Raw genomic sequence first — 27722 nt, 5'->3', positions numbered from 1 at the left:
AGTCAACCTGAGCTCACCAGAATGCGTGACTCCACCACGACTCCTTAACACCACAATGCGTGGTGGAGTCACGAACTTTGTTACATTTGCGTGTCGGCACCACGCAAACAACCCCAATGTAAAGTGAATGAGGCTCCTTTGTCGTGTAATGCAACTGTTATTTTTATTAAATTAGTTAGTTTTTAAGGAAGGCCAGAGCTTCAGCTGTGTCAAATAGATTGTTCCCTTCAGTTAACGTTATTTAAAAGATAATGATCATGTCCCCTGTATTGTATTACGAGCGTCCATTCCCATTGGATAACGGAGAATTTTACACCCGGAAGTAAGTAGCCTATTCTCCTTCCTGTCGATTGATTTTACAGTGATATCTGCACTACTCATCGACTAAAAAACAACAAATTGTCCTTGTTAATTACACAACATTGATTGGTTTGAATTGTGTGCAATGCTTTTGTATTTTCCCCCTTCGATTCGGAGAAACAAATATATTTTCTGAGTTTTTGGACGGCAGAAGACACTACACTACCCAGAATCCTCAGCTATCGTTTGGGACTACACCATGTGCTTAGCTTGACAAACCCCGTGATCAGTCCTCAACGTCTGTGATTGGATGCGCGACGTTTACACAGAGCGTCCAAAAGGACTTTGAAATGGAATGAAACCCATCGACGGCACACTATTCAAAACAGGAATCGAACGTGTCCTACCCCCCCCCCCCTTAGGTCACAGGCTCAACAGTGCTACGCAATCAAACAGATGCACAGAAAAAATAGTGAAATAGTGCAATAAGAGTCTATATACAAGTGATTGGAATATGATATATTAGATAAATAATTTCTAAGTAGCAGCCAGATGAATGTTATTTCTAAGTTCAGGTGTTTAATAATCGTATAGCCTGTGGGATGAAGCTGTCTCTGTGTCTGGTGGTTTTAGTCCGGATGCTGTGGTACCGCCTGCCAGACTGCAGCAGACAGAACCGTTTGTGGCTGGGGTGATGGTGGTCTTTTATAATCCTGAGGGCTTTCTTTAAGGTTAACCTGGTATTTTTAATCCACTACATTTATTTTAGTTACTTTACAGATTTGGATTAATGATGTGAAATATAAACAACCCTTAAATCAGACTTTAGTTACACCTGAATGAAATGCAGTGAAGGTGATTGTCAAGTGCCAACAATCAGGCGAGATATTTGATAGTTGGTGCTTGAGAAGACTAAATATTTATCTGCAGATCCGTTTAAAGCATGTTCATTACTCGTTATTCTCTAATAGTTCATTAAAGACTGTATATAATTGCTATTTTGCACATCCCTTTCAAGATTTCAAGATTTTCTAAGGTTTATTGACATATCATATACACAACAGTGTAGTTATGCAATGAATGAACAACTTGGGTCACAGGTTCATCAACAAGACATCTATCAATGTGTGTATACTTCCACCATTACACTGTCGTATTCTGCACATTTCTTTAATTAAAGCCTTATTAGTTAGCACATCCTCCTATCAGGCACTAAACTGTTTTACTCTAGATATCATTTGAGTATCTTCTTGATATTTTCTATTCTATATTTATATAATTGACCTTCTACTTTCCCACTATTTTGTATGTACTCTTAATATTTGAATGTTTTCATAAAATATAACACATTCAAAAGTGCGTTACAAAAATAAAAGACATTAAGAAAAAGGCATTTTAAACAGTCATTAAAAAGCAACACAATCTTCCTGCATTGCAATTACTCTAAACGTGCAATAACGTGCTTTAACCAGTAGGTGGTTTGGGTTAAAAGGCTGTCAAGTTTACAGTGTTAACAAAATAAAATATACTGCTGTTTCCGGTTTAGTTTACGACGAATATTATTTTGTTATTGTTTTGATATTTGTAACACAAAAGCGATGGAAAAAACCCATAGCAACCAAAAAAAGATGGTCTTAACATGACCCAGTCGTCTAGTAGTTAATAAAAAACAATAATATCAAAACAAAATATTACTACTAACTTTATTGTGAAATTAAAACAGAACGGTAAAAGAATAGTTTCCGGTGTATTCTGATGCCCGATCTCTGTAGATAAATAAAGAACTAAGACAGATGTGTAATATTTAATGCAGCCAAACCATTTATTACAATGCATTCATGTGATGACTATCAAAGAGTAAAGCAAGCACTGCTGAATAAAGTATGATTTTCTCTTTTACGAAACGTTTTTTTTCATATGGAATGCAGTTGGAGGTCAACCAATCACAGAGCTTGAGGACTGATCACGGGGTTCATGGTGTAGTCCCAAACGATAGCTGAGGATTCTGGGTAGTGTAGTGTCTTCTGCCGTCCAAAAACTCCGAAAAAATATTTGTTTCTCCGAATCGAAGGGGGAAAATACAAAAGCATTGTACACAATTCAAACCAATCAATGTTGTGTAATTAACAAGGACAATTTGGTGTTTTTTAGTCGATGAGTAGTGCAGATATCACTGTAAAATCAATCGACAGTAAGGAGAATAGGCTACTTACTTCCGGGTGTAAAATTCTCCGTTATCCAATGGGAATGGACGCTCGTAATACAAGACATGATCATTATCTTTTAAATAACGTTAACTGAAGGGAACAATCTAGTTGACACAGCTGAAGCTCTGGCCTTCCTTAAAAACTAACTAATTTAATAAAAATAACAGTTGCATTACACACAATGCACGTTGTAGAAATGCGTGTGTGCACCACGACAAAGGAGCCTCATTCACTTTACATTGGGGTTGTTTGCGTGGTGCCGACACGCAAATGTAACAAAGTTCGTGACTCCACCACGCATTGTGGTGTTAAGGAGTCGTGGTGGAGTCACGCATTCTGGTGAGCTCAGGTTGTTTACAGTTCTTTACTATGTTCAATCTGAATTTTCTTTAAAATAAAAAACATCTATATTGATTCTGACTTTTCTAAATCCAACTCAAAGGTTTATTACTTTGAGAAAAAAGATTATTAATATTCCCCTTTTAGAAGTGGTCATTTGTTCTGGAAATGTCATTTTCGAGCCTGAGACCTGAAAAACAGGGATGCACAGGGTTTAACAGGCTAATCACTCCAATACAATCACCTCTCAGTTTACCTGCAGATTGTATCGACATTCAATAAAGTTTTTTTTAAACGTAACACGTGCTTGTGTCATTATTCTACTGTTAATATGACATTGTGTTCCTGTGCAAGACATCTAACAACTAACAAGCCTTACTGTGTCGACTATACAAAACATGGATACCCTGGGAAAAAAACAGCCAATCAGAAAGGCCTTTGTGATTACCGAGGGTTGTTGCCAGGGTAACTCTTAGGAGGAATTTGTCTTGCTGTTTTGCATATACATAAACATGCAAATAAAAACAATGATAAATAATAATAATAATACATGGGACTTTTATAGCGCTTTTCATGGAACTCAAAGACGCTTTGACAGAGAATTAAGAGGAGAAAAAAGACAAGAGAATTTTTTTTTTTTAAAAATAAATAAAGACATATTTTAGGGAATAACATTAAACTAAAGCAATATTTACATTAAATACTGATGGAATAGGTTGTGCATATGTGCATTTTACTTTATCAGGCTATTTTTCTAAAACAGTTTCTAAAAAGTACAATATTTAAACTAACACTACGAATAACATTCTACATTACATTTCTTGTATAAGCAACAATGTTTAACATATAAGGACTGTTGCCCATACTGCTGGCCAATTTCCCTTAAATAAAATCTAAATCTTAAGCCTGATCTGTATTTTTTTTTAAAAAGGCTATTATTTGCATTAATAAACAGAACAGGGCAGACTAAAGCACTATTGTATATTGGGCATCATTGCAGTAAGAAAGTGTTTGGTTGAAAGGCAAAATCCTCCAGACTATAGTGACTCAAATGTTTTTATTTCTAAACAAAACTGTTTTTTTGCCCACATTATTTGGTGACACTCAAAGGAGAGGGTTTCTGGTTCTAGTTCATATTTAATCTTATTCTAAAAAATTAAATGTGTGTTTTAATGAGAGTGTGAAGCTGTCAGCATCACTTTACTGCTGCCATTAATTATCAAATAGCTCCATCTTAGGCAAACATCTCTGCTGTTGACATGTTGGGTTAGTGACTCTCAACATGAGGTCTGGGGCCCTCCAGGGGTCCGCCAGCACGTCAATTCCACTTGTTATTTCCCTCCTTTATTGTCCAAATTAATATGTTTTCCTCACCATCATTTCCCCATATCATGAAGACACATTATTCTTAAACCACACTCAAAGTTCAAATAAAATAGTGCAAGATAATGGTGCAAGACTACTGTGCAAGTAATGAAAGAAGTGAAATAAATTAAAAATAGTTAAAAATAGAATGTAATAGTATGAACATCCACTTGTTACTTCCCTATTTTATATTGTCCAAATAAATATATTTGTCTTACCATAAGTCATTTCCCCTCTGTCATCAACCCCATGTGAAGTCTTTATTCTTAAACCACACTCCCTGTGTATTTTCTGCAACATTAAGCATATTGTACTATTTTTTTTAAATTACATTTATATATTTCACTTCTTCCGCATTACTACTTTGGTCTTGCAACATTATTTTTGCACAATTGTGTTTCTTGTCTGTTTCTTCTATTGTTTTTTTGCGTATGTCTCATGTTGCATTGTTTGAGGAGCATGGGACTTGATATGTTCATTGCATTATCCACACATGTAGCAGCTATATGACAATAAAACCTTTGAATCTTGAATTTGACATGTATAAAAAGCCCCTGCTTCAAGATTTTTAATTGGCTGCTGCTGTGGGACAGTGGGAGTGTGACGTGGAAACAGACGCAGTGATTGGAGGGAGGCCGGGAATTATAAGGGGAGGCTGCCTCGGACTGAAGCTTCCCAAAGAGCAGCGGCTTCAGATCAGGCACCGCAGGACAGAGTTAGTGGAGTCAGAGCCTCTTCCTCCACCATGCAGCCGACAACTCGACTCACAACCCGGCAGTAAAAAGTGTTTCCAAAGCGGCGAATATTTACGCGAGAAGAGTGTGCGTAAAGAGCGAGGACAAACTGTGCGTCATTTCCCCTTTTTTCTCTCTTGGAGTGAAAAAGCAGGCGGGGTTAAGCTTTTCCTGGAGGATTTTTTAAATTTATTTTTCATTTAAAGGGGAGTATTTTGGTCACAGACTTATCACCGACATGGAGTACACGTCGTCCCCGAAACCGCAGCTCTCGTCCCGGGCAAATGCTTTCTCCATAGCCGCCCTGATGTCCAGTGGGAAGCCCAATAAGGACAAGGAGACGGAGGAGAACACCATCAAGCCGCTGGGTGAGCATGGAAGAGGGCATGCGGAATTAAATATCAAGTATATTTGAGTAGAAATCAGGTGATTTTATGCGTATAATTGTTAAAGGAAGGATTTAAGTGGAGACATGCAGCCAATGTAGCAACAGAGAGGGAAAAAATACCAAACTGCAATCAATTCTCTATTTAAATAATAATAAAGTGTGATAACATGTCACAAGACAGCTAAATAAATATATATATACTATAAGCGAATAAAGTAATGCATTGTGCTAAAAAAAACGGTGCAAAAAGGGAACAGTCAAGGCTTCAGACAAGTAAATAAATATTACGTTATTAGTTATATTTACAAGGGAGTCTGTTTTTCATTATTTCGATAGAAAAAATTGCATTTTTTTCTATTCTTCCAGTCATTAGTTATGATTTGAAACACGGAGGTGGAATGTGATTTGAATTGTGTGGTTATTTAGAATGTTTACAAAAAATAAATAGTGATATTTTAGGCCCATACCTCACTGGGTTTTGGAGCAGATCTCGGCAAACATTAAATACAATGTGAATGTCTTTTCATATTAATTGATGTCTTATATGAAACAATGTGTGTTATTGAAGCTGCAAAGTGTGCCGGATTTCATCAAAGTAACGTAAGGGATGCGCAAAATGTTTTATAGATGAATAAAACATTTATTATTTGCATCACGTGGTTCATTCCCCTTAATGACGAACATTAAAGCTGTAGCCTAAATACCAAATATAAAATGTTGTTCCCTTTTATTTCCCATTAACCAGGGCACAGAACAGTATGGATAATCTAGAAATAACAATAATTGAAAAGTGCTAAATACATGAGATTATAGACTCTTTATTAGATATACTCTCTTGTATCTGATTAAACAGAGCTTCAGATTCAGAATACTCAATATTAAATTAACATATAGTGAAAATGTGTCTTCGGCACTGGCAAATAAAATAAAATAACACTCAGTTTACAAAAGACAACAACTCTCACACACAAAATAGAAATTGCATCAAGTGTCAGAGCTTCATGTTGGCAATAAATGCCCCAAAATCCTCCTCACACTTCTGCTTGTTTTCTTTTTCTAAAAAAAAAAAGAACAATTTGTGGAGAAGTCTTCCTGCACGCAGCAGTCCCTCGCGGACCTGTCCTCGCTGGAGGGGCACGGGGACTACAGCGGGAGCGCGCCCGCGGTGTGCACGGAGCCGCTCATCCCAACCAACCCCGGGGTCCCGAGCGAGGAGATGGCGAAGATCTCGTGCTGCCTCGAGACCAAAGAGCTGTGGGACAAATTCCACGACCTCGGCACCGAGATGATCATCACCAAGTCCGGAAGGTATAATCAATGTCTGTGTAAAGATGTGATTCATTCTCATAAAAGGTCATTTTCATTTTACTTGACTGACTTTTATGAATATTTTGTTACTTTATTATATATCCAAGAGTCTCATGCAATATATAATATAATAATAATAATAATTGCCCCCCCTTTTTGATTTGTATGTTTACTTATTTTATGGCTTGTGCGCTGAGCTGTGTGCTTTTTGTATTTTATTTACAGCACTTTAGTCTAGAGGTTTTAAAGTGCTTTACAAATACATCTTTATTGTATGATGCAGTCTTATACAATATAATTGTTCCTGTTACTTAAAGGGCCGAAACCTTTATGCAGATGTTTTCGTAAAATGGGGAATGAATGAATGCTTTAATGCGAAAACAACGCACACAAATATGTAGCCTGCTCTCTTCTTGAGGTGTGCAGGTTCTTTGTCGCAATCCTCAGCTTTGGAAATATATTAAATTAGAAGAATCCTGCAGCCCTCTGACAGCAGATCTGTGAACAGTTGACACACTGCAGAGTTCACGTGCTGATAAACACCCCTAACGCCCTGAGAGAAACAACGAGCTATGGGACCATATCAAGCCTTATTCAACCACCACTGGGTGTGCCCTTACAAGTGAATTCGTAATAGAAAGCCGAAGCCAGATGTAAATTTGTATTCTTTTCAAAAAGTATAACATTAGGCCTGTATTTCTCCACGTGTAAAAGCAAGAGAGTGTTTTGTTATAAATAATGTCATGCAGTTTTAGCAACGAAAAGGGGGGTGTGCATTCAGTTAGAAGAAATACACATGATAGTTGATTTATTGCATCCTCACTGTGTTAATTAATTTTACATTTCTAATTAATTTCAAGGCAACAACATAACAAAAATAGACAACGATTTTAGAAGAGACTTATTCTTCCACCGCTTTTATTAGGGCTTGGAAATAACATTTTGGAAATACAAAATATTGAATAAGAAATAAATGAAAGTCAAAGAAACCAAAAATATTCTTTGTGGCTATTGTATTCTCCGGGAGAAGAAATCGATGTTTTTCAGTAGTTTCAAGTAAGCAACATGACCATATACATACCACAATAATAATAATAAAAAACACCTGTCTCCTCTCCATCAGGAGGATGTTCCCCACCATCCGGGTCTCTTTCTCCGGGGTGGACCAGGACTCCAAGTACATCGTGTTGATGGACATCGTCCCGGTGGACAACAAGCGGTACCGATACGCTTACCACCGGTCCTCCTGGCTGGTGGCCGGCAAGGCCGACCCTCCTCTGCCCGCCAGGTACACCCTCTCACCGGGACACCTGTCATGGCCTGTCAAATACAGACTGTGGAAATCAATGACTGTTTTTAAAGTGTCAAGGCTATAATCTTTTAATTTAGTTTATGTACCTGACAGACAGACACGCTCATCGTTTTTATTGAACAACATGTGGGCCATATAGAAAACTGGAGAGCAAAGAGCTAATGGAGACCGATGAAATAATGTAATTGTTTACCAGGAAGCATCTGGGAACATTCATGCTATGCTGATTGATGTCATGAAGATGTCAATTCAACAATAGGCCAGATGAAGTCGTATTTGCTATTAATCCATGCAATGACAGTGAGGTCATGTCCTCGGTATTTTCTTCGGATCATTTGCAGGTTTTAGAGTCAATAGGATTCTCAAATTTGACCATTTTAAGCAAAAATAAGTTACTATATACATTTGAGATTTGAAATGATTCCAGTTTTCTGTCTTGGGTTATATTGAGGGACGTGATGTCCAAATATATAAGACTAAGAAATTATTAAATTAGGCAACTATTAAAAGGGTTATTTTTAATACATTATTTAATACATTTATGGGGAAAAGCGGATTTATGATTGAGTGTAGACTAATAATTACAGTCTAATGCTTATTTTTGAATTTACATTTATATACGCTAATTCTTTAATTTGTAAATCATAAAAAAATATTTGTATTTAATTAAATAGATTTTGATTTGTCCTGCAGCCATGCAATGTAACCAATAACCTCGAAAATAATTTAAAACTATAAATTAAATATTTCTCCAATATTTAACGATCATATGGAACGCGGTTGCTGGGTGAATTATACTTTTCTTAGTAGCCTTTTTTCACAGCTGTGCGTTGATTGGCTGAGCGGTGTTCGATAACCAATCACAGTTGAGAATGTGACGGATTTTTTTTGTATTTTTTCTTCTTCTTCCTCAGGTTGTACGTGCACCCGGACTCCCCGTTCACCGGAGAGCAGCTCGTGAAGCAAATGGTTTCCTTCGAGAAAGTGAAACTGACGAACAACGAGCTGGACCAACACGGACATGTGAGCGCGTGTTACTCTTTACTCTGTCTTTGTTAACACACTAACGCACACGATCCAAATCAGCCAGTCAGTCGCCATTCAAGTAATACATCCGCGGCACGTAGGCCGTAAAACAAATGCATAGGTTTTACAATAGGCCTATATTACTGTCTGTAATTATTCCAATGCTTTAAGTCCTGAATTCAAAATCTTACCTCAGTACAAGTACAAAATAAGCAAATAGTTCTTAAAGTATAAAAAGTAATCATTATGCAGAAAATTGCTTTGATGTATAATTACATTCATACTATAGGTGACATGTATAGCTAATGTTGCATCAATAAGCTTTTTATTAACAAAGTTCTGATTTCATTTTTGTAAAATATTTAAATAATTTGACTATTTTGTGGAGTTAGTCCACTAGTTTTTTATAGATGCATTTAGCTAAAGCTGTTTAATAAATGTAGTGGAGTAAAATTACAATATTTCCCATATTAATGTAGAAGTATAAAGTAGCATTAAATGGAAATACTCAAATACAAGTAGCTCAAAATTGGGTACTACAGTACTATTTCCCACCTCTGGAAACATTGTGAAAATACATTAAGATGGCTGCATTTTACCAGAAAGGCAATACCTTGTGCCTGCTTATATTTGAGCTTTGGATACAAATGTATTTTAAATGACTATTAGTTATATTTGTGTTTAGGACTTCTGTTCAAATGTTTTTGTTTTAATTTCTGACTTACTAAATGTCAGTTGAACTCTGGATATCGACCAAATTGCATGTGAAAACATTTTTTTAAAGGATCTTACAGAAATAGAGTTTCCATTGCAAAGCTTTGTCTCTGTGTCAGGTTCAAAGGCTGCTGGGACTTTATAATTACTCGCCTGTCAAGACCAAGTCGCTCCTCTAATCCTCCTCTCCCTGAAGGCACCACGCCAAGCACACGCAGGGAGCAGGAACACATTTCAGAACCAAAAACATCTGAAGTGTATCCATGCATTTGCCGTTAGACACAGCCTGAAGAACAAGGTGGTTATTATCTTAAAGCGTTTTATAACCAGTCCAAAAATAGCTCCTGATGTTCACACGGAAGAAACCAAAATAAACAAAGAGCACATCGAACAAAAACAGGCGTTACTGTAAACCCCTTATCCAGATAGTGAATATGTTTACTTAAGCTGCTTGTTTTAACACATTTATACCAAAAATAAATTCATAAAATGGGGCGAAGCCTGCGAGCTGGTTCAGGCAGTCAACTCGAGCACTCATGCTGCATTCATACATAACGCCCCGTGCCACTCTACAACCAAGTCTCTACGCCGCTCTCCATGCTTTGCTTGCTGCTGCTATTGCTGCAGCTACTTCCACGTCGCTGCCCCGCCACCACCCAGCTTCCACCTGTAGGCTCGGGGGGTTAGTTATTTAATCATCACACATCGTGTATATCTGTGGAGTGACGAGGCCCGAGCCTAGACGCCAAACACAACTATGCTGCTTCTAATAAACGAAATGTAAAAATAAAAATAAAACATTTTTTTAACGTTAATTAAGATGGGTGCAAGGGTCATTCTGGTGCTTCTGATCACATCACATGATCTTCATCAGCAGCCTGAGTTCGCCCAGTTTTCATTAAAAGGTTGGCATTCAAATCAACAATATTACGCAGCACTTTAAAGACTTATTAAACTAAAGGATGGCTTTTAAAAGTGTTGAAATAATTAAAAATATGCACTTTATCATTTTAATGTTGTTGGATAATGTGTGAAAAATTCTGGAGTAAAGCCTTCAATTTTTTTGTATGTCAACAGGATGAATTCTCATGTATTTTCTCAACATGTTTTCCAGTGTTTAGTCTATAAAACGTCAAACGGCAGTGAAAACAACGTTCCTTTTCCCCCAAAGCCCAGTGGGATGCCTTCAAGCTAACTACGTAGCAACGATACATGTGTCATAACCAAAAAGTGATGAACACAGGATTCCTGCCACCTTTTTCCACACCGTGACCGTCTGTCTTCACTGTTGACCCTTCACGTTTCCCATTGACCGTCATCCATTCTTGCCCCGCTTGTCCTCCTGCAGATCATCCTGAACTCCATGCACAAGTACCAGCCTCGGGTCCACATCATCAAGAAGAAGGACCACACCGCCTCGCTGCTCAACCTCAAGTCGGAGGAGTTTCGCACCTTCGTCTTCACGGAGACCGTCTTCACCGCCGTCACGGCCTATCAGAACCAGCTGGTGAGTGATGGGAATTAAAGGGCAATGTCTTCTCTTCTTTGGATCAACTTGTAAACACTGCTCTTGCTTCCCATTAAAAGGAGAAGCTTCAAGACACATAGAGTAGCTTTTAATTATATCAAAGTAATTGGTCAAGTATTTAAAAAGTTCAATATAAGCTTTGAAAATGTCGTAATGTAGAGTATTGAAAAGTATCAATGGAAATACAGAAGGACAGTACCTGCCTGGCTAAGTATCAAAGTTAATACATATCTTTAAGTCCTGAGCTCCGTTGTGTTTGTTTGTTGGGGCGGGGGACGGAAGGAGAAATGTTTTTAAAATAAAGGAGACGCATTTAAGCTCCGGTGTTTCCCAGATCACCAAACTGAAGATCGACAGCAACCCGTTCGCCAAAGGTTTCCGGGACTCCTCGCGGCTGACGGACATGGAGAGGTACAGGGGATTCTGGGTCCTGCGCCGTGTGTTTACTCACGATAAGATACAAGAGTGTGTGTGTGTGTGTGAGACTGCTGCTTTTCAGAAGCTACCCTGTTTATATGTCTTTCCTTCTTTCCTCAACAGTCGTTTTTTCTTTTACATTCTTCCTTTTTTTTACCTCTTTCCATCTTTTCTTTCTTTTGTATTGTATCTTGTTTCTTTCCTTTATTATTTCTGTTCCTGCTTTCCTTTCTTCTCTTTTCCCCGGCCTGTCCTTCCTCCCTCCCTCTGTCTTTGACTCCGTCTCCCTCATTCTTCCTTTTTTATTTATTCTTTTGTCCTTTGCATTTTTCTTGTCTTGTTGAGTGTTTTGTTTCTCTCTCGTTTTATACAAACGTTTACTTGCCTTCTTCGATATCTTTTTTATTTGTCCTCTCTTCCGGTCTTCAACCTTTTCATTCTTACATTTCTTTGTGTTTTTTCCTCATCTTCATCCCATCCTCCTAAATCATATATGATGTCTTTCCCTTCTCTTTCTTTCCTTCCTTTCTTATCTTTCCTCCACGTCAGCTCTCCATCTTGTATATCTCTTCTACTTTATTTAATTGAATCATCTTTGTCTTTTCTTTGCCTCTCCATTTATTCTCTATTAAGTTCATTCTGTTTTACGTACTGTACCGTATTGTGCATAACAAATCGATGCCACACACACACACACACACACACAGTTACAAATCCCCGTCCAAAGGATTTTTATTGACGCTGCCAAAACACACACTTCTCGTAATTCCTGATTCCGGCACTACGGCCAAAATCAGCTGACAAAATCAAACCATCTGCTCATTTCCCTCAATTGAACAATCTGAAGCAGAGACGTCCAAATCTGAGATCCAGACACCCCCCCCTCCTCTTCCTCCCACCCCCCCTCCTCCTCCTCTTCTTCTTCTGTGTCTTTCTCTTTTTGAGGGCTGTGAATTAGACCTGATCAATTGATCTTCGGGGAGCTGCAGAAATCACATTAGTCTGGAGTCGGCCACTGCACTAAAACACACTGTAATTCAATTGGCTGCAGTGACTGATAGAAACCAGCATGCAGCCCCCCCCTCTTCCCCCTCCCCTCGCCCCTCGTGCATTGTGGGAGTTCGCTGTGGCCTCTGTGCCGGAGGGGCCCGACGCTGATAAAAACACACACATTTGTACTCCTCTGCTGACAGATATTGCACTTTCCTAACCTAATTGGAGCTGCAGAGGGAGGGGGGGCTGCTAATGTGGACGCATGGCTCTTATGACGCAGACCACTTGCCTGTCACACACACCACACACACACACGTGCCCACTGCCTCCCCCAACAATTTGTGTCACTGTGTTTGAGAAGTGCTATCTGACAAGACTCAAATGAGCTAATGGACTTTGTGGGATAGTACACACACACACACACACACACACACACACACACACACACACACACACACACACACACACACACAGTCTGTACAAACATGACAACAACTACACACAGCATGGACACACACATATCAGACAACTAATAATGTGCAAACACAGACGAAGTTTGGTAAACATTATTTGTATTGTGGCTAGGATTTTATTTTAAGCTAATTTATAATTAAAGTTAAAAATAATGAAGAAAAAGTCATAGATTTTATTGGAATGCTGGAACTGCAAGCCAATATTTGTATTCAAGTTTAATGCTCGTAGCAAATATTTTGTATACACATTTTAGAGGTAAAATGCAGGTGCTCCTGTCGAATTCATATTCCACAATTATCTGCTGTGAGAATCCTCATGAACAAGAACATGTGTTCTGTGTTTTGGGGGCGTCCCTACAATGGAAGCAAAGAGATTTATTTTGGGGCTCTCTCTTCGGCTTTTGCTGCAGGGAAAGTGTTGAGAATCTGATCCACAAGCACTCGTACGCCCGGTCGCCGATCAGGACCTACGCCGGAGACGAGGAGAACATGAGTGAGGACGGACTGAGCATACACAACAGAGGTGAGAACACACACACACACACACACACACACACACACACACACACACACACACACACACACCTTGTTGGAACTTTTGATTAATGATTCGAATATTAACCAGATTGATTTTGAGTTAAATTCAGTTTTTATTTAAAGAGACCCTATTGTGCTTTTTGGGGTTTTCCCTTTCCTGTAGTGTTATAGGTTTGTGTGCCTATGTTCCCTGATACTGATATACACCTGAACATCAGCAGGAGAGGACTCTTTAAAGTAGAGACACTACATACTGATATACACCTGAACAACAGCAGGAGAGGACTCTTTAAAGTAGAGACACTACATACTGATATACACCTGAACAACAGCAGGAGAGGACTCTTTAAAGTAGAGACACTACATACTGATATACACCTGAACATCAGCAGGAGAGGACTCTTTAAAGTAGAGACACTACATACTGATATACACCTGAACATCAGCAGGAGAGGACTCTTTAAAGTAGAGACACTACATACTGATATACACCTGAACAACAGCAAGAGAGGACTCTTTAAAGTAGAGACACAAAAATATGTATATCCTATATACACACAATCAAAGACACATTTATACATGCACACATTAAGACCTAAATAAAAGCACAACAATCAATATATACAAAATAACAGTCACTTCAATATCTTTAAAAGCCTACAGTTAGCCACTTCCACCCTAATCCCTGTGTGTCCTCCTGCAGGCTCAGCGTTCTCCGCCTCAGACAACCTCTCCCTGAGCTCCTGGGTCACCTCCGCCTCGGGTTTCTCCGGCTTCCAGCACCCACAGTCTCTGTCAGCCATGGGCTCCGGCTCCCTGCCTCACCCCATCCAGGGCTCCCTCCCCTCCTACAGCCGGCTGGGCATGCCCCTGACCCCCGGCGCTCTGCAGGGCAGCGGGCCCTCCTTCCCCTCCTTCCACATGCCCCGCTACCACCACTACTTCCAGCAGGGGCCGTACGCCGCCATCCAGGGGCTGCGGCACCCCTCCACCGTCATGACGCCCTTCGTATGACTCCGTCCTGGGGGAGGAGACGGCCCATCTTCACCTCAACGCCCCAGAGAAAGCAGTTACCCCTCCACTCACCACTCTTCGTCCTGTTTGTACCTTTCCCCCTGGTCTGTGTAAATAGTTTAGCGAGCGAGAAGAAGGGGATTTGGCGTTCTGATGATGAAAAAAAAGGACTGTGGCGCCTCGTGTTTCTACGAACGCTTTACTGACATTGTACAAACGACCTCAAAACAACCTAAGACTGTGCAGTGGGGCGTGTTTGGTTTTGGCCCTTGAAGAACAGAAAGTCGATGCTCACCTTAAAACTCAACTGAACAATATTTAGAAGACCCTCTGCAGGGTCTACGAGGCTTTACAGACGAAAAGGAGAAGACACACTTGATGTATTAAGCTGTGTGATCCTGTAATAAAGCAACCTAAGAAGAGGACTTTGAGAGACTCATCCCACGCAGCAGTTTGGTGGACACTGAGGACATTTCAGCGTCGCAGACTCTCAGCTTTTCTCTGTTTTTATAGAAAGCCAGCCATATGTACAGCTCCTCGCTCCGTTCGAAATAATGTCTGTTCAACTGCATTAATGCAACATTTACTCGTAGGGAAATCCTCTCTGTAGATTGCTAAAAGAAAATATTCAAAGGACGCATGCTGACCGCAGTAGAAACACGCTGGGGAACTTTATATTGAATATTATGGGATGAATAAGCGCTAACCTGCAACAGGGTGAAGGCTCTTTGTGTGCTTTAAAGGCTCGGTCACACCACAATTTAAAAAAAAAAAAAAAAAAACAACAACAAAATCTATTAATTTATATCAAATCTGTGGATGATTCAGAAAGATTTTCCTGCAGTTATTCCTCAGAACACGTTGACAGTGACCGACGGCAAACTGTCCCCACAGTGCCGATGTTACTGAAGTTACAAGAGACGGATAAATCAAAAATGTTGGACTATAGTATAACTTGTTATTTATTTACATGAAAAACAAACGGTTCAAAAAGTGGCTCTGATATGTCAAACAACTTCCATAAAATCATGTATTTATATTATTTTCCCCCGTCAAAATGTTCTAACGACCCTCAGTCCACAATGCGTTTGCTGTGGGAGTTACTGGTGTGACTGGGCCTTAATTAAGATGGAGTCAACGACACGATGTGTTTAAATCATCAGGTTTCTAGAAGTCCGATTTGACTTCAGTGGCCATACATGTGTTTGGGCTTTAGGGGAACACACGGGCTTTAATTTAACCTCATTAATCATGCATTGACATGTCTTTTAATGTCCAAAAACATTTGAAGGGTAACAGCAGCGTGACTTGATGTTTTTATTGCAAACAGACGCAGCATGAGTGTGAAACATCCCAGTGTGTGGCCTGCAGCCTAAGCGCTCGGTGTGAGCGCTCTGATTCATGGCTGCAGCACCGCGAGGACAGAGCGTCTGCACCTGGAAGTAATGGCTCTCTGCTCTCATTTAAAACATGCAGGCCACTAAAGGCAAGTGGTGACACTCATTAGCGGTGCAGGTGCATGCACACGGCAGCTCACTGGGGTGGAAGTCGTTTATTTAAGTACCTGAAGCACCATATTTTACATCAAGTAGCTCATGATCAAAAACTCCATCTCTTCGTGTCACTGTCTATAAATGAATCCTAAAAACTAGAGACGGATATATCTGTGTTTGTCGGCTGATAAATAACAACAATTTGCAGAGATGTTATTCATAAAAACACTGTCCATTTTGCCACTTTTGTCCCACTTCACTTATTATTCCTCGGGTGCTTTTCTGATTAAAGTCTATCACATATCAGAAAATAGCATGTCCAAATGATAACATCCAAGAAGTTAAGGGTGGGGTAAGTTTGAGAAACCGGCTCGAGATACACTTTTTATTATATTCCATGGAATGCTCTTAACATCCCGATAGCAATGAATATCTGAAGTGCTTTGACAACAAATCCATTAAAAATGTCATCTGTAGAAGCCGTGGCGCTGTGAAAAGCACGACCAATCAGCTGAGCCGGCCCGGCTAAAGTAACTGGATGGCCTACCTGCCTGTCAGCCTTCCATCGGGGCACACCCTTATCTCGTGCCCTCATTGGTCATGTGCGCGTTCGTGTGTGTTGGAGGAGGGGCTCTGTGAGGAAGTGGCAGATTTTTTCCAGCTGTGTATTTTCAAATTCTAGCGCACTCGAGCTGGTTTCTCCAACATGACCTACCCCACCTTTAAGGTGACAAATTAAATTGAATGTGATCATCTGTCTAAACCCCCACAATATCAGTTTTCTGACAGACATCAAGTTTTATTCCAAGACTAATTGCTAGAAAATGACTGATGCAATATAGATTTCAAAACAGCTTCCAATAATGTTCCTATAGGGGAAAATCTCACTTTGACGGACAAAACTCTGGTGCAGATGTTTTGCCGTGAGGCTGTCATGATTTACGCGCCCACAAATCTATAAATATGTGGGCTTGTTGCATCCTGGAAGCATCAGACATGGGACGTCGTGTTGATGTATGACTGCTTTATGGACGATTAAGACTTTTCTCTGTGCAGGGTTATAACTAATGTATACATTTGGGTTTCACAAACACTGTTAATGTCACAGTTTGCCACATTTCTCACATCATATGAAGCCAGTTGAAGTTGAATATGGACATATATGCTCTTCTGACCCCTTGCATAATCACTCATGTGAAAGCAGCTCGTTTTATCTCATCTGTTAATTGAGGACGTCTCCTAATTTACCTTTTACCTGAGCTTTGTGTGACAGGTGTGTACATGAACCGAGTGTTAATATCATCAGCGTAACCATAAGCCCCTCCCCCTTCACCACTGAGAATAATCTCCCTTTTTTTTAACATGAAAACGTTTTATTTTGTATGCCATGATATGACACCGAACGAGATTGTGTTTTGATGATTTTTAAGTGCAATATATTTATTTTGCTCTCTGGAAAAGAAATGTGTAATGTACTATGCCGCATTTAAAAAAAAAATAGTTATTTGTAAACATTGAGAAATATATATCACCACCCAAAAAATCTGAGTTTTTGTTTTCACTTGTCCACTTCTCTCTCTCTCCATGAATCACAGTCATTAATAAATTAAATTATGAGATCATTTAAAAACTGCAAAAGGTATTTATTAAGGGTTCAGGGATGATTTTTATTTAGAAAAGGCAGTATTTTTGGGGATTTCTTTCTGTTTTTCCAGCTACTTACCCATTTTAATTATTTTGTATCTTTCAGTTTGTATGCAAAATATTAAACGCTGAGATGCCAGATTGGACAGCAGTAGCCACGTTATGCTCCACTGAGAGAAACTACAACAAATCTTCTTTCTTGAACTTCACCATGATATAAAGACACAAACAGCTCTTGATGATTACATTTTTAGGGCAAATATTGAAATATTTCTCCTTTGTTATATTTCTAAGCCATTTAAAGAATGTTATATTATCCAGTTTGAAGTTGGGATTACATATAAAACATTAAGAAGGTAACATTAGTTATCTAGAACTTTTACATCCCAGAGAAAAACAACATAAACTGATATGAGTATCTCTAACCGATCCTACACCGCCACCTAGTGGTCAGCTGTTGTATTGCCTTGTTCCTCAACAGGTTCAATGTGTTCATGCCTCTATCACATTAGCAGGAGTGATCTAAACTTATTTAAAATGGCCCATCTGATGAAAAACAAGTCAGAATAATACTTCAACAGACGTATTCATGAAAAAATACTAGCTGCAGATAACCTCGCAGTCAGGGCTCAGTCTGCAGGGACTTGGTCTTTGAACTGAAGGGTTGCCGGTTCACATCCTTATCAAGAATAAACAAAAATACATGACGCCATGAGAGTTAAATCCTTACCAAAGATCATGACTGCTGCAGTCACTTGATTAGTGGAGATCATATGTTGAACTGTTGGAGGAGCCTGTGACCTGTGTTTCATTGACATATCTACACTGTAGCTAATGTACGAATGACAATAAAGCCTTGAATCTTGAATCAGGACCACCTGATCACGCTCAGCAGAGGCGGAGCCAGGAGCTGATCCTGAGCAGTGAGGAGAAGGAGAACAAAAGGGGGTGTCGTATTCATAATCTAACTGTAAAGTCCACTGAGACAAATGTAAAATGTGTGATATTGGGCTATATAAATAAAGATTGATTGATTGATTGATTGATTGATTGATTGATTGATTGATTGATTGAGGGGGGGACGAGTAACAAAGCCATCAAAGTGAAGAATCAGTACACAGAACATGACTCGCAAAGTGATGAAAACATCAGCTTTCCAACAAGTCCTCCAACTCATACGACCAAATGGGTCGATTGTTTTAAGCCCTTATTACGACCAAATATGTCGTTTGTTCAAGCGCTTAATACGACCTATAATTACGTTTTAAAGTTGTCGGCCTCGAGTGCTCCCGTTGAATGCAAACGTTACAGAGGGTTGTTTATTCACAAATAACCCTCTCTGTAAAATCCTAAATTGTAGGATAGTTTGGCCATTAAAACGCTTTATGATTAGATTTCTAGCGAGAAGTATATATTGTACTTTTAGAATCCACGTCCAGTCGATATGTAGGATCTATAGTTTGATAGATATTACGAAGATGATTTGAGGTTTCGTCAGGAGAACCTGTTTATGCGGCAAGCTTCCATGTAAAGTTACGGGTTGAAAACAGTATTTCCGGTCTCGCCGTTTTCATAATAAAACCAATGATCAAATGATTTAACAGTGATATCTGCACTACTCATCCACTAAAAAACATCAGTTTATCCTAGTTAATTATACGACATTAATTGGTTTAAATTGTGTACAATGCTTTTGTGTTTTTCCCATAGGTTTTTCTCTTTCGATTCTGAGAGACACATTTCTTTTTCAGAGGTTTTGATAGGCTAAAATCACGCCGCAATGCACGTCGGGATATGGTGTTTATGTGATATGAAATCGGAAAACATTAAAAATAATAATAATAATACTTTATTCCGAGTGTTCTTGCTTTTCTCTTTGAAAGTCATCACATAACGGCATTGCAATACACGGTTCGGCTGCATTAAATATTACATATCTGCCCTAGATATGTATTTATAGAGCCCTGATCTGAAGACCTTTTGACAAACTGGAAGAGATGCCGCCAAAACTGAATACGTGACGTGAACCATAAATATATCAACAATTAAACAACATCTTCCATTTCTTTTCACACAATACGTCTCCTTGCAGTATCAACACTAATTCGGCTGACTTTTATATTTGATCCAATTAGTAGATAGTCTGTATTTACACCATAACGGTGCACAGCTGAGTTGTAGTTTTTAAAGATATTACTTATTTTCTGAACTACCTTTCCAACTCCTCATGCAGTTGACTGTTACAGGTCTATACAGGTTCATGGTACAATGCATAAGCTTCACATCGAGAGACTGAAACTGTATTTTCCTTTACCGTTCTGTTTTAAACTCACAATAAAGTGAATAGTCATATTATGTACGATATTATTATGTTTTATTAACTAGACCACTGGTCTAAACCGCACCTCCTAGTGGTTAAAGCACGTTATTGAATGTAGTTGTTGAATAAGTTATATTTATTTAGTTATTGATGAAAACATTTAAATATTAAGAGTAGCCTACATACAAAATAGGGGTCAATGATAGAAATATAGAATGGAAAATATCTAGAAGATACTGTAGTGATCTCTACAATAAAACAGTTTAGTGCAGAACGTCCAAAGATATTAACAGGAGGATGTGCAAAACAGACAAACTGATAAGGCTGAATTTTACTCAGGTGTAACTAAAGTCTGCTTTAAGGGTTGTTTATATTTCACATCATTAATCAGAATCTGCAAAGTAACACACATAAATGTAGTAGAGTAAAAATACCAGGTTAACCTCTGAATTGTAGTGGAGTAGAACAAAGTAGTACATGCTGCTGTAACAAAAACATTTCCCAACTTGGGATCAATAAAGTATCTTATCTTAAGATGATCGATGGCTACTGCCATATTTGCTAAATGTGCATCTGAACCTTGACAAGTGCATGTTTCAGGCTTATCAATGAACAACAGGAGGGGTCACAGACATAAGACCAGCTGTCATGTGGTATTAATGCTGCCCATTATGGACACAAGCAATTTTCACCCATGTATTAATTATATGTTTTAATTTGATAACACCAATGTGTTTCGTGTCCCCTAAACCTCCAGGGATGTATACAGTTTAATACTGGCAACTTCTAATTGTGGGAAATACGAAAACGTCTTTTAAAACTAAATTTCCCAGTAGAGACGTGCCATAGAACATGTTGCGAAACACACAATAGCCAGCAAGTGTAATTCTGGGGGGGGGGGGGGGGGGGGGCCGGGCTGGACCCGTCCAAGTCCAGTTTTGGATAGTCTGGCGTGGTTCCATTCCATTTCAAAGAGCTTTGACGCTCAGCGTAACCTTGTCGCACTGCCACTCCAATATCCAATCACAGAGCTTGAGGGCTAATCACGGGGTTTGTAAAGCAAGGCGGATGTTGTAGTCCCAAACGATAGCTGGGGATTCTGGGTAGTGTAGTGTCTTCGGAAACTCTGTAGTGTCTAAACTCCGAAAAAACAATTTGTTTCTCCGAATCGAAGGTTAAAAACACAAAAGCATTGTACACAATTTAAACCAATCAATATTGTGTAATTAACAAGGATAAACTGATGTTTTTTAGTGGATGAGTAATGGAGATATCACTGCGTAATCATTTGACAGTGTGGGGAATACTTCCGGTTTTATTATGAAAACTTCGAGACCGGAAATACTGTTTTCACCCACGCTAACTTTACATGGAAGTTTCCCCATATACAGTACACGTTCTCCTGGCGAGACCTCAAATCATCTTCGTATATCTATCAAACTGTAGATCCTACACATCCACTGGACGTGGATTATAAAAGTACAATATACACTTCTCGCTAGAAATCTAATAAAAAAGCATTTTAATGGCCAAACTATTCCACAATTTAGGATTTTCCAGAGAGGGTTATTTGTGAATAAACGACCCTCCGGAGCGTTTGCAATCGACAGGAGCATGTTGTTTCTTACACGACCACTAGAGGGGCTACACTTTAAAACGTGTCTCTGGGTCGTATTTAGCTGCTGAACAATCGACCTATATGGTCGTTTTTTGTAGGAGGACAGGCTGCAGCTTTCTCATACTTTATGAAACTTAACATCAGTATTGAAGAAAACATTTGCTTATTGTATTTTTTTAAATGAAGGAGGTAAAACTCAAGAGATAGGTTGTATGTAGACAGTAGGGGGTCTTAGCCTCAACCCAGAACACACCCCATCCTGCTCCCAGAAATACTCACTTGCAGACCAAATTTGGACCAATCTGCCGTAGAAAATAGTCCCCAACTTATTCTCCTTTAGAGTAACATTTTCTCAAAACTAGTGACCAGCTAGCTTAGGCAATGTGTAACCTGTTCTAAGAACCACCTGCATGAACACACACACGCACACACACACACACACACACACACACACACACTCTCCACTGAGTCTAATGATGCCTCCATCAAACAGATAGTTCGAAGTTAAACGCCTTTTGGTGAGAGCTACTCTCCTAATTTCTTTGAATAAAGAGCTACAGACAGGAAAGGCCTAAATCCAATCCAATCTGTTTCTTCTCACTTCCCACTTTCACTTTGTTCACATGGAGGGTCTGCTATATAACGTAACACCCCAACGATGGAGGTTGGAGAGGCCTGATTGGAATGGGGCCGTATGTTAGACGCAGAGAGCGACCGTGGTTAGACTTTATGTTTCAATGAACTAGATTGTCTTTGCGACCCCTCAAAGAGCTTTGCATATACAAGTGATATGCATATAGGAGCTGACACACACTTGATCAGGAAGACTACAATTCACACACACTCACAATCTCCCCCAAGGACACTTCGACATGTTGACTGACCTCCAGATGTGAAGACCAGCTGAGCCACAGCCACCCTTATCTCTTTCATTTAAATGTAACCCATCATGTCAAGAAAATGACCAGCTGTTAAGATGATGAGATAATTACTTCTTTAAATGATTGCAACAATGACCAATTATTTCAGTAGTTGGTTTGAGTCTTCTCTTGTTGACTATAATGTACATTTATATTTCATTATAATAAAAAACACTAGTTCACCATGTTCATATGTTCAGTCCAACTTTTCTAAAAGGATCTAAAATAACTACGACCTCACATTGTGTCGATCAGGTTTACACAGCAACTCTTAAATCTTTGTGTTTCATTAAAGTCCTCAGACCAGGTTGGATTGTCTGCCTTTTTCACCTCCGTCCTGCCGTGTGTGTCTGAAGATGTCTCCTCATCGCTTACATCAGAAACGTAACCCTTCACGTCAAAAGAATTTATTTCAGTAGTTTGTTTGAGTCCTTTCTTGTTGGCAATAATTAAAATGTTTAATTTCATACACTTACACTAGCTTTAAAGGTGGGGTAGGTCATTCACTTCAGAAACACTTTTTGTTATATTCCATGGAATGCTCTGAACATCCCGATAGCCATGAATATATTAAATGCTTTGACATTAAATACATAAAAAAATGTCATCTGTGGAAGCCGTGGCGCTGTAAAAAGCACGACCAATCATCTGAGCCGGCCCGGCTAATGTAACTTGATCAATCAATCAATCAATCAATGTTTATTTATATAGCCCAATATCACAAATGTTACATTTGTCTCAGTGGTCTTCACAGTGTGTACAGAATATCAGTATGACAATACGACACCCTCTGTCCTTAGACCCTCACATCGTACAAGGAAAAAACTTCCGAAGAAAACCCAGTTTAAAGGGGAAAATGGGAGAAACCTCAGGGAGAGCAACAGAGGAGGGATCCCTCTCCCAGGACGGACAGACGTGCAATAGATGCCGTGTGTAAATTGAAAAGATAATACATTTGCAATATAGGTAGTGGAGCCTACCTGCCTGTCAGCCTTCCATCGGGGCACAAACTTATCTCGTGCCCTCATTGGTCATGTGCGCGTTTGTCTGTGTTGGAGGAGGGGCTCTGTAAGGAAGTCTGAAGGAAGGGCAGATTTTTTTCGGCTGCGTACTTTCAAATTCTAAAGTACGCAGTGTCTGTGTCTGAAGATGTCTCCTGCACAAAAAGTTTAAGAAGGTTAAGTTAGAGGGTGTGTTACCCTGCCAAAAACCAAATGAATGATGGACCAAATGAGACCAACAACATCCACTCAGAAACTCTGAGGAGTTAAATCATTTAAGCAATTTCCGAGATCTTAAATCATAATGTACCGCAGAGCTAAAAGACCTGGAACTGAAATGCATAACAATATCTTCCAATGAGATGTTGCGGATTTACATTTTAGGCATTTTGCCGAATGCTTTTACGATCATAGACATTAGGCTACATTCAAGCAGTGGCACTTAATGTGAAGGTTTGAAAGGCTCCAAAAATGTTTAATGCGAATGCAATAAAAACAATAAAACATCAAATCAGCTCAAACTAATGTTAAAAGGCCGCATGTGTACACATTAAATCACTATCCATGGACTTAAAAACACAACCATATTTGCACTATTGACTCCAGTAGGCTCCATAAACTAAACACTCTTATCTGTAGCCTACACACACACACACACACACACACACACACACACTCAAACACGTCTATCACCAGAAGCATCACCCTCCACCGCAGACGAACTGACGGATCGATGGCTGGACGTTAGTCACCGTTTCACCAGGAAGTAGGCCCCACTTCTGCCCTGATAAGAATCGGTTACATCCTTCGAAAATAAATAAATAAACAAATAAATAACATCCAGTGTGGCCGTGATTGGATTAAAGAGAGAGGGGAAGGACAAGACGAGCCACCGTGAGGTATGGCCTCACAAATTGGAGCCAACAGTCGGGCCAGAGAGTCCATTTTGGGGCATAATTTACACAGTGAGGAGCATGAGCTGAATCTAATGTAATTTCCATTCATTTTGCATTTTGGCCCTTTTTTGCCTCTCCCCCCTCCCTCACCGGGCTTTTAGCGGTCGTTTGAATGGTCTGGCGGAGGACAGCCAGCGAGCATTACGATGTCTTGGACGTAATTTAGCACGGCAGCAGAGTGAGAGGTGGTTCTTTATGGCGTGGTGACTGCTGCACAATGGCAGCAAGTGCATCCATTGCTGCAGACCATCCAGCTAATGGCTAACAATATGCTAATAGGGTAAGAGCCCAGAATCGGCCCAGACAAGCCACTTAATGGATGTTTTATCTGCAGGTTGAGAGTCTCATCAGCCGCGGTCTGTCCTGACAAGATGTGCCAAGTCAAATTTAGCGATAAAGCGTTTTTAACAAACAGAGTGCTTCAGGGAAGACAAAGGACACAAACACACGGGAGGGTTTGTGCTGAAATGTGAAACCTGTTGGCAAACAATGGAATATCGTTTTAGAGGAAATACACCTTGAAAGCAAAGTTGCCCGAGGACAAAGAGAGACGACAGGACTTCCTGATGGAGATCCAACTAAATTCACTTCCTGCCCACAAACCATTTGGGATTCCGCTGGAGAACAAATCCTTTTACCCCAGGTTTCAACTGAGTCTGATATTAAGGCTGCTGTCAGATTACTTCTGACGCTTATGGGACTCTAAAGTATTTCTTTATGTTATGACTTTAAGAAATAACCCAAAATCAGAGCATTGTAGCATTGCACAATATTTTAAAATGTTGAGGTACTTTACTTCGGTTGTGTATTTACAATTTATACAACACAAATATGATTTGCTCCTATTTTTCACAAGTTAAATAACTTCTGCTATTCACACATTTACACTGAGTGGGATTTTATTTTTGAAGAGCCCAAGGCCCACCTGTGTAATGGTGCTGTTTATCAGCATCTTCATGTGCCGCACCTGTGTCAGGTGACCGGCTTATCTTGGCATAGAGAAGTGTTCACAGATGTATATTTTAATAAATGTAGAGATAAATAATCCTCTTCCTCCTCTTCTCAAATACTCAGAGAGACAGACACCGTGTACAACTCTCTGCACTGCAAACAAGTCTAATTCAAGGTTAAGCTAATGAAGGAAACCCAAGCTGTTTTGATACGGAAGCAGTTACGTTTGGTAATCATTTGAATAACAAGATAATTACGTTACATTTCTAGGTTTCTCAAACATTTTCTACGTTTTCGACAGTAGTCAGTCGGAGGATCACGTCGACCAAAAGATCAGAGAAGTATTTTTCCTTTTAGTGTCAGATCCAGCCAAGAAACTCCACTTTACAAGTTTTTAAATATCACCTACAAGCAGGGGCGGGCTGGGACTAAAAATCAGCCCGGGAAACTCGACCGTCCGACCGGCCCAACTCGGTACCGCTAGTCAATTGTCAACGGGGGGTGGGGGGGTGCTAGTGAATTGTCCGACCGGCCCACTTCGGTACCGGCCCACCGGGAAAACTCCCGGTATTCCCAATGACCAGTCCGCCCCTGCCTACAAGCTACACTGGATTTTTAGAATAGATGTGTTTTCTTTAGCTTGAATGAGCCCTATATATCTACACAGAGTCTTCTACAAAGTTAGCCATGTTGCACGGCCACGTTTCTACAGTAGCTCAGAAGGGACACAAATCTAGAGAGGGCTTTTCACGTTTACGTTACCGGTGGCCCAGTAGCATCTTCAACACAGTTAGAGAAGAAGTGAGTGGAGGGGTGTTCAGTGGGTCGCAATCTGTAACATCACCACTAGATGACACTAAACCTTATCTGGTAGTTTATTTTGAAGAGTAAAAACGTCTCTTATTTTCTATAATGAAGTATTTTATGAGGGTTGAGAAAATAGTAGAGAAACAAAAATATCACAGAAACGTCAACAAAAACAAAGTGAAATGGAAACAAACTTGAATAAAACAATAATTCAACTCTACAGGTGGAAATACTTGCATAGAGCTCTTCTTATGGAGAGAGTGCTGCTCGACAGAAACACCTACAACACACCGCTGACCCTCTGATTGGTAGACAGTGATTTCCCCCCTGAGCCACAGAGCAGTCACCCCAGATGGGACTCGAACCCACAATCCCTGGCTTAGGAGGCCAGTGCCTTATCCATTGGGCCACTGGGGCACAATTTCTGTATTTATCTACATCCTTTCAGCTCAGATATTGTGAGAAATAGCCAAATATATCTGCGAGAGCATCTTGTTTTCATCTGAACATGACGGTGTGTCTGCTCAGTGAGGGGAGCCTTACTGAAAGCAGGTGCTCCAGTGCATCAGCATCTCGTCCTTACAGGTGTCACACTCTCTCCCCCCCCCCCCCTCCTTTCCTCCCCCAATTCATTTAATAATGTCAGTGTATCTCCGTGGCATGTGTCCAGCCCAACTGCTGCCTCTCCAAAGACAACGAGGCCTGATAGCAGGGAAACAGTCTGCATAACAAGGAGTTATTAAGATGATGAAATGTCCTACAAGGTCCCAAACACCCTCTTAAAGAAATCTCCCCCTACCGATAAGGGAAAAAAAGAGAGAGAGGGGAGTCCTAACCTGATTGGATCGGCGGCTCGGAGGGGGCGAGCGTAACGAAATCAAATGGCCGTCAAGCCGCTGTCATGCATAATTAATTGGGCCTTCTACGACCAACTACACAAAAATCCATGGTCATTTGATTAGGGGGTTTGGAGGACTCTGAAGTGCATCGCTGTCTGAGATGCTCCTCCACTCACCTCTGTGGGAGTGTCAGCCTGAGCATGTTGCACTGATGCAACAGAGACTAAACTCTAACTCTCATTAAGGCTCCTTTAAAACCCAAGGGTATAATACTACTACTTCTCAAATTCTGTACACAATGTGTGACTGTTTTGATGAAGGTCAACACAGAAAAGAAAATGTTACAAGACAGTTCTCTGCAGGTGAAGTCAATACAAGGAGACAAGAAACAGTGTTGACGAGGTGGAGATGAAGGCACTGTGCACTAAATAAAACATGATAGGAAATGTCAGGAGGAGGAGTCTGTAGCATTACTGGGATGTAATATGTAACACAAAGAGATATTTAGGAATCATTTT

The 27722-nt window shown here is 39.9% G+C and overlaps 1 protein-coding gene and 1 non-coding gene across 3 annotated transcripts; one reads left to right on the top strand and one right to left on the bottom strand.

The window, feature by feature from the left end:
- The first annotated feature begins 4877 nt into the window (after nucleotides 1-4877).
- tbx20 (T-box transcription factor 20) lies at nucleotides 4878-17850 on the top strand. 2 transcript variants are annotated; one of them, XM_034101599.2, is made up of 8 exons: nucleotides 4878-5313; nucleotides 6404-6641; nucleotides 7765-7929; nucleotides 8868-8976; nucleotides 11042-11200; nucleotides 11556-11632; nucleotides 13515-13627; nucleotides 14345-17850. In XM_034101599.2, the coding sequence occupies exons 1-8, from the start codon at nucleotides 5184-5186 to the stop codon at nucleotides 14653-14655; spliced, it is 1302 nt and encodes a 433-aa protein (XP_033957490.1). In that variant the 5' UTR covers nucleotides 4878-5183; the 3' UTR covers nucleotides 14656-17850. The 2 variants fall into 2 exon arrangements, with proteins under 2 accessions (XP_033957490.1, XP_033957489.1); XM_034101598.2 differs by having other exon boundaries at nucleotides 13512-13627.
- An 8859-nt stretch (nucleotides 17851-26709) lies between these two features.
- On the bottom strand, nucleotides 26710-26782 carry trnar-ccu (transfer RNA arginine (anticodon CCU)). Its single transcript has one exon. It is a non-coding gene; the product is annotated as a tRNA-Arg (tRNA).
- Nucleotides 26783-27722: the final 940 nt, after the last annotated feature.

The sequence above is a fragment of the Pseudochaenichthys georgianus genome, chromosome 16, assembly GCF_902827115.2.
Source record: "Pseudochaenichthys georgianus chromosome 16, fPseGeo1.2, whole genome shotgun sequence".
Classification (NCBI taxonomy): domain Eukaryota; kingdom Metazoa; phylum Chordata; class Actinopteri; order Perciformes; family Channichthyidae; genus Pseudochaenichthys; species Pseudochaenichthys georgianus.
The sequence above is the reverse complement of the archived record's forward strand: the minus strand, read 5'-3'. Positions and strand labels throughout refer to the sequence as shown.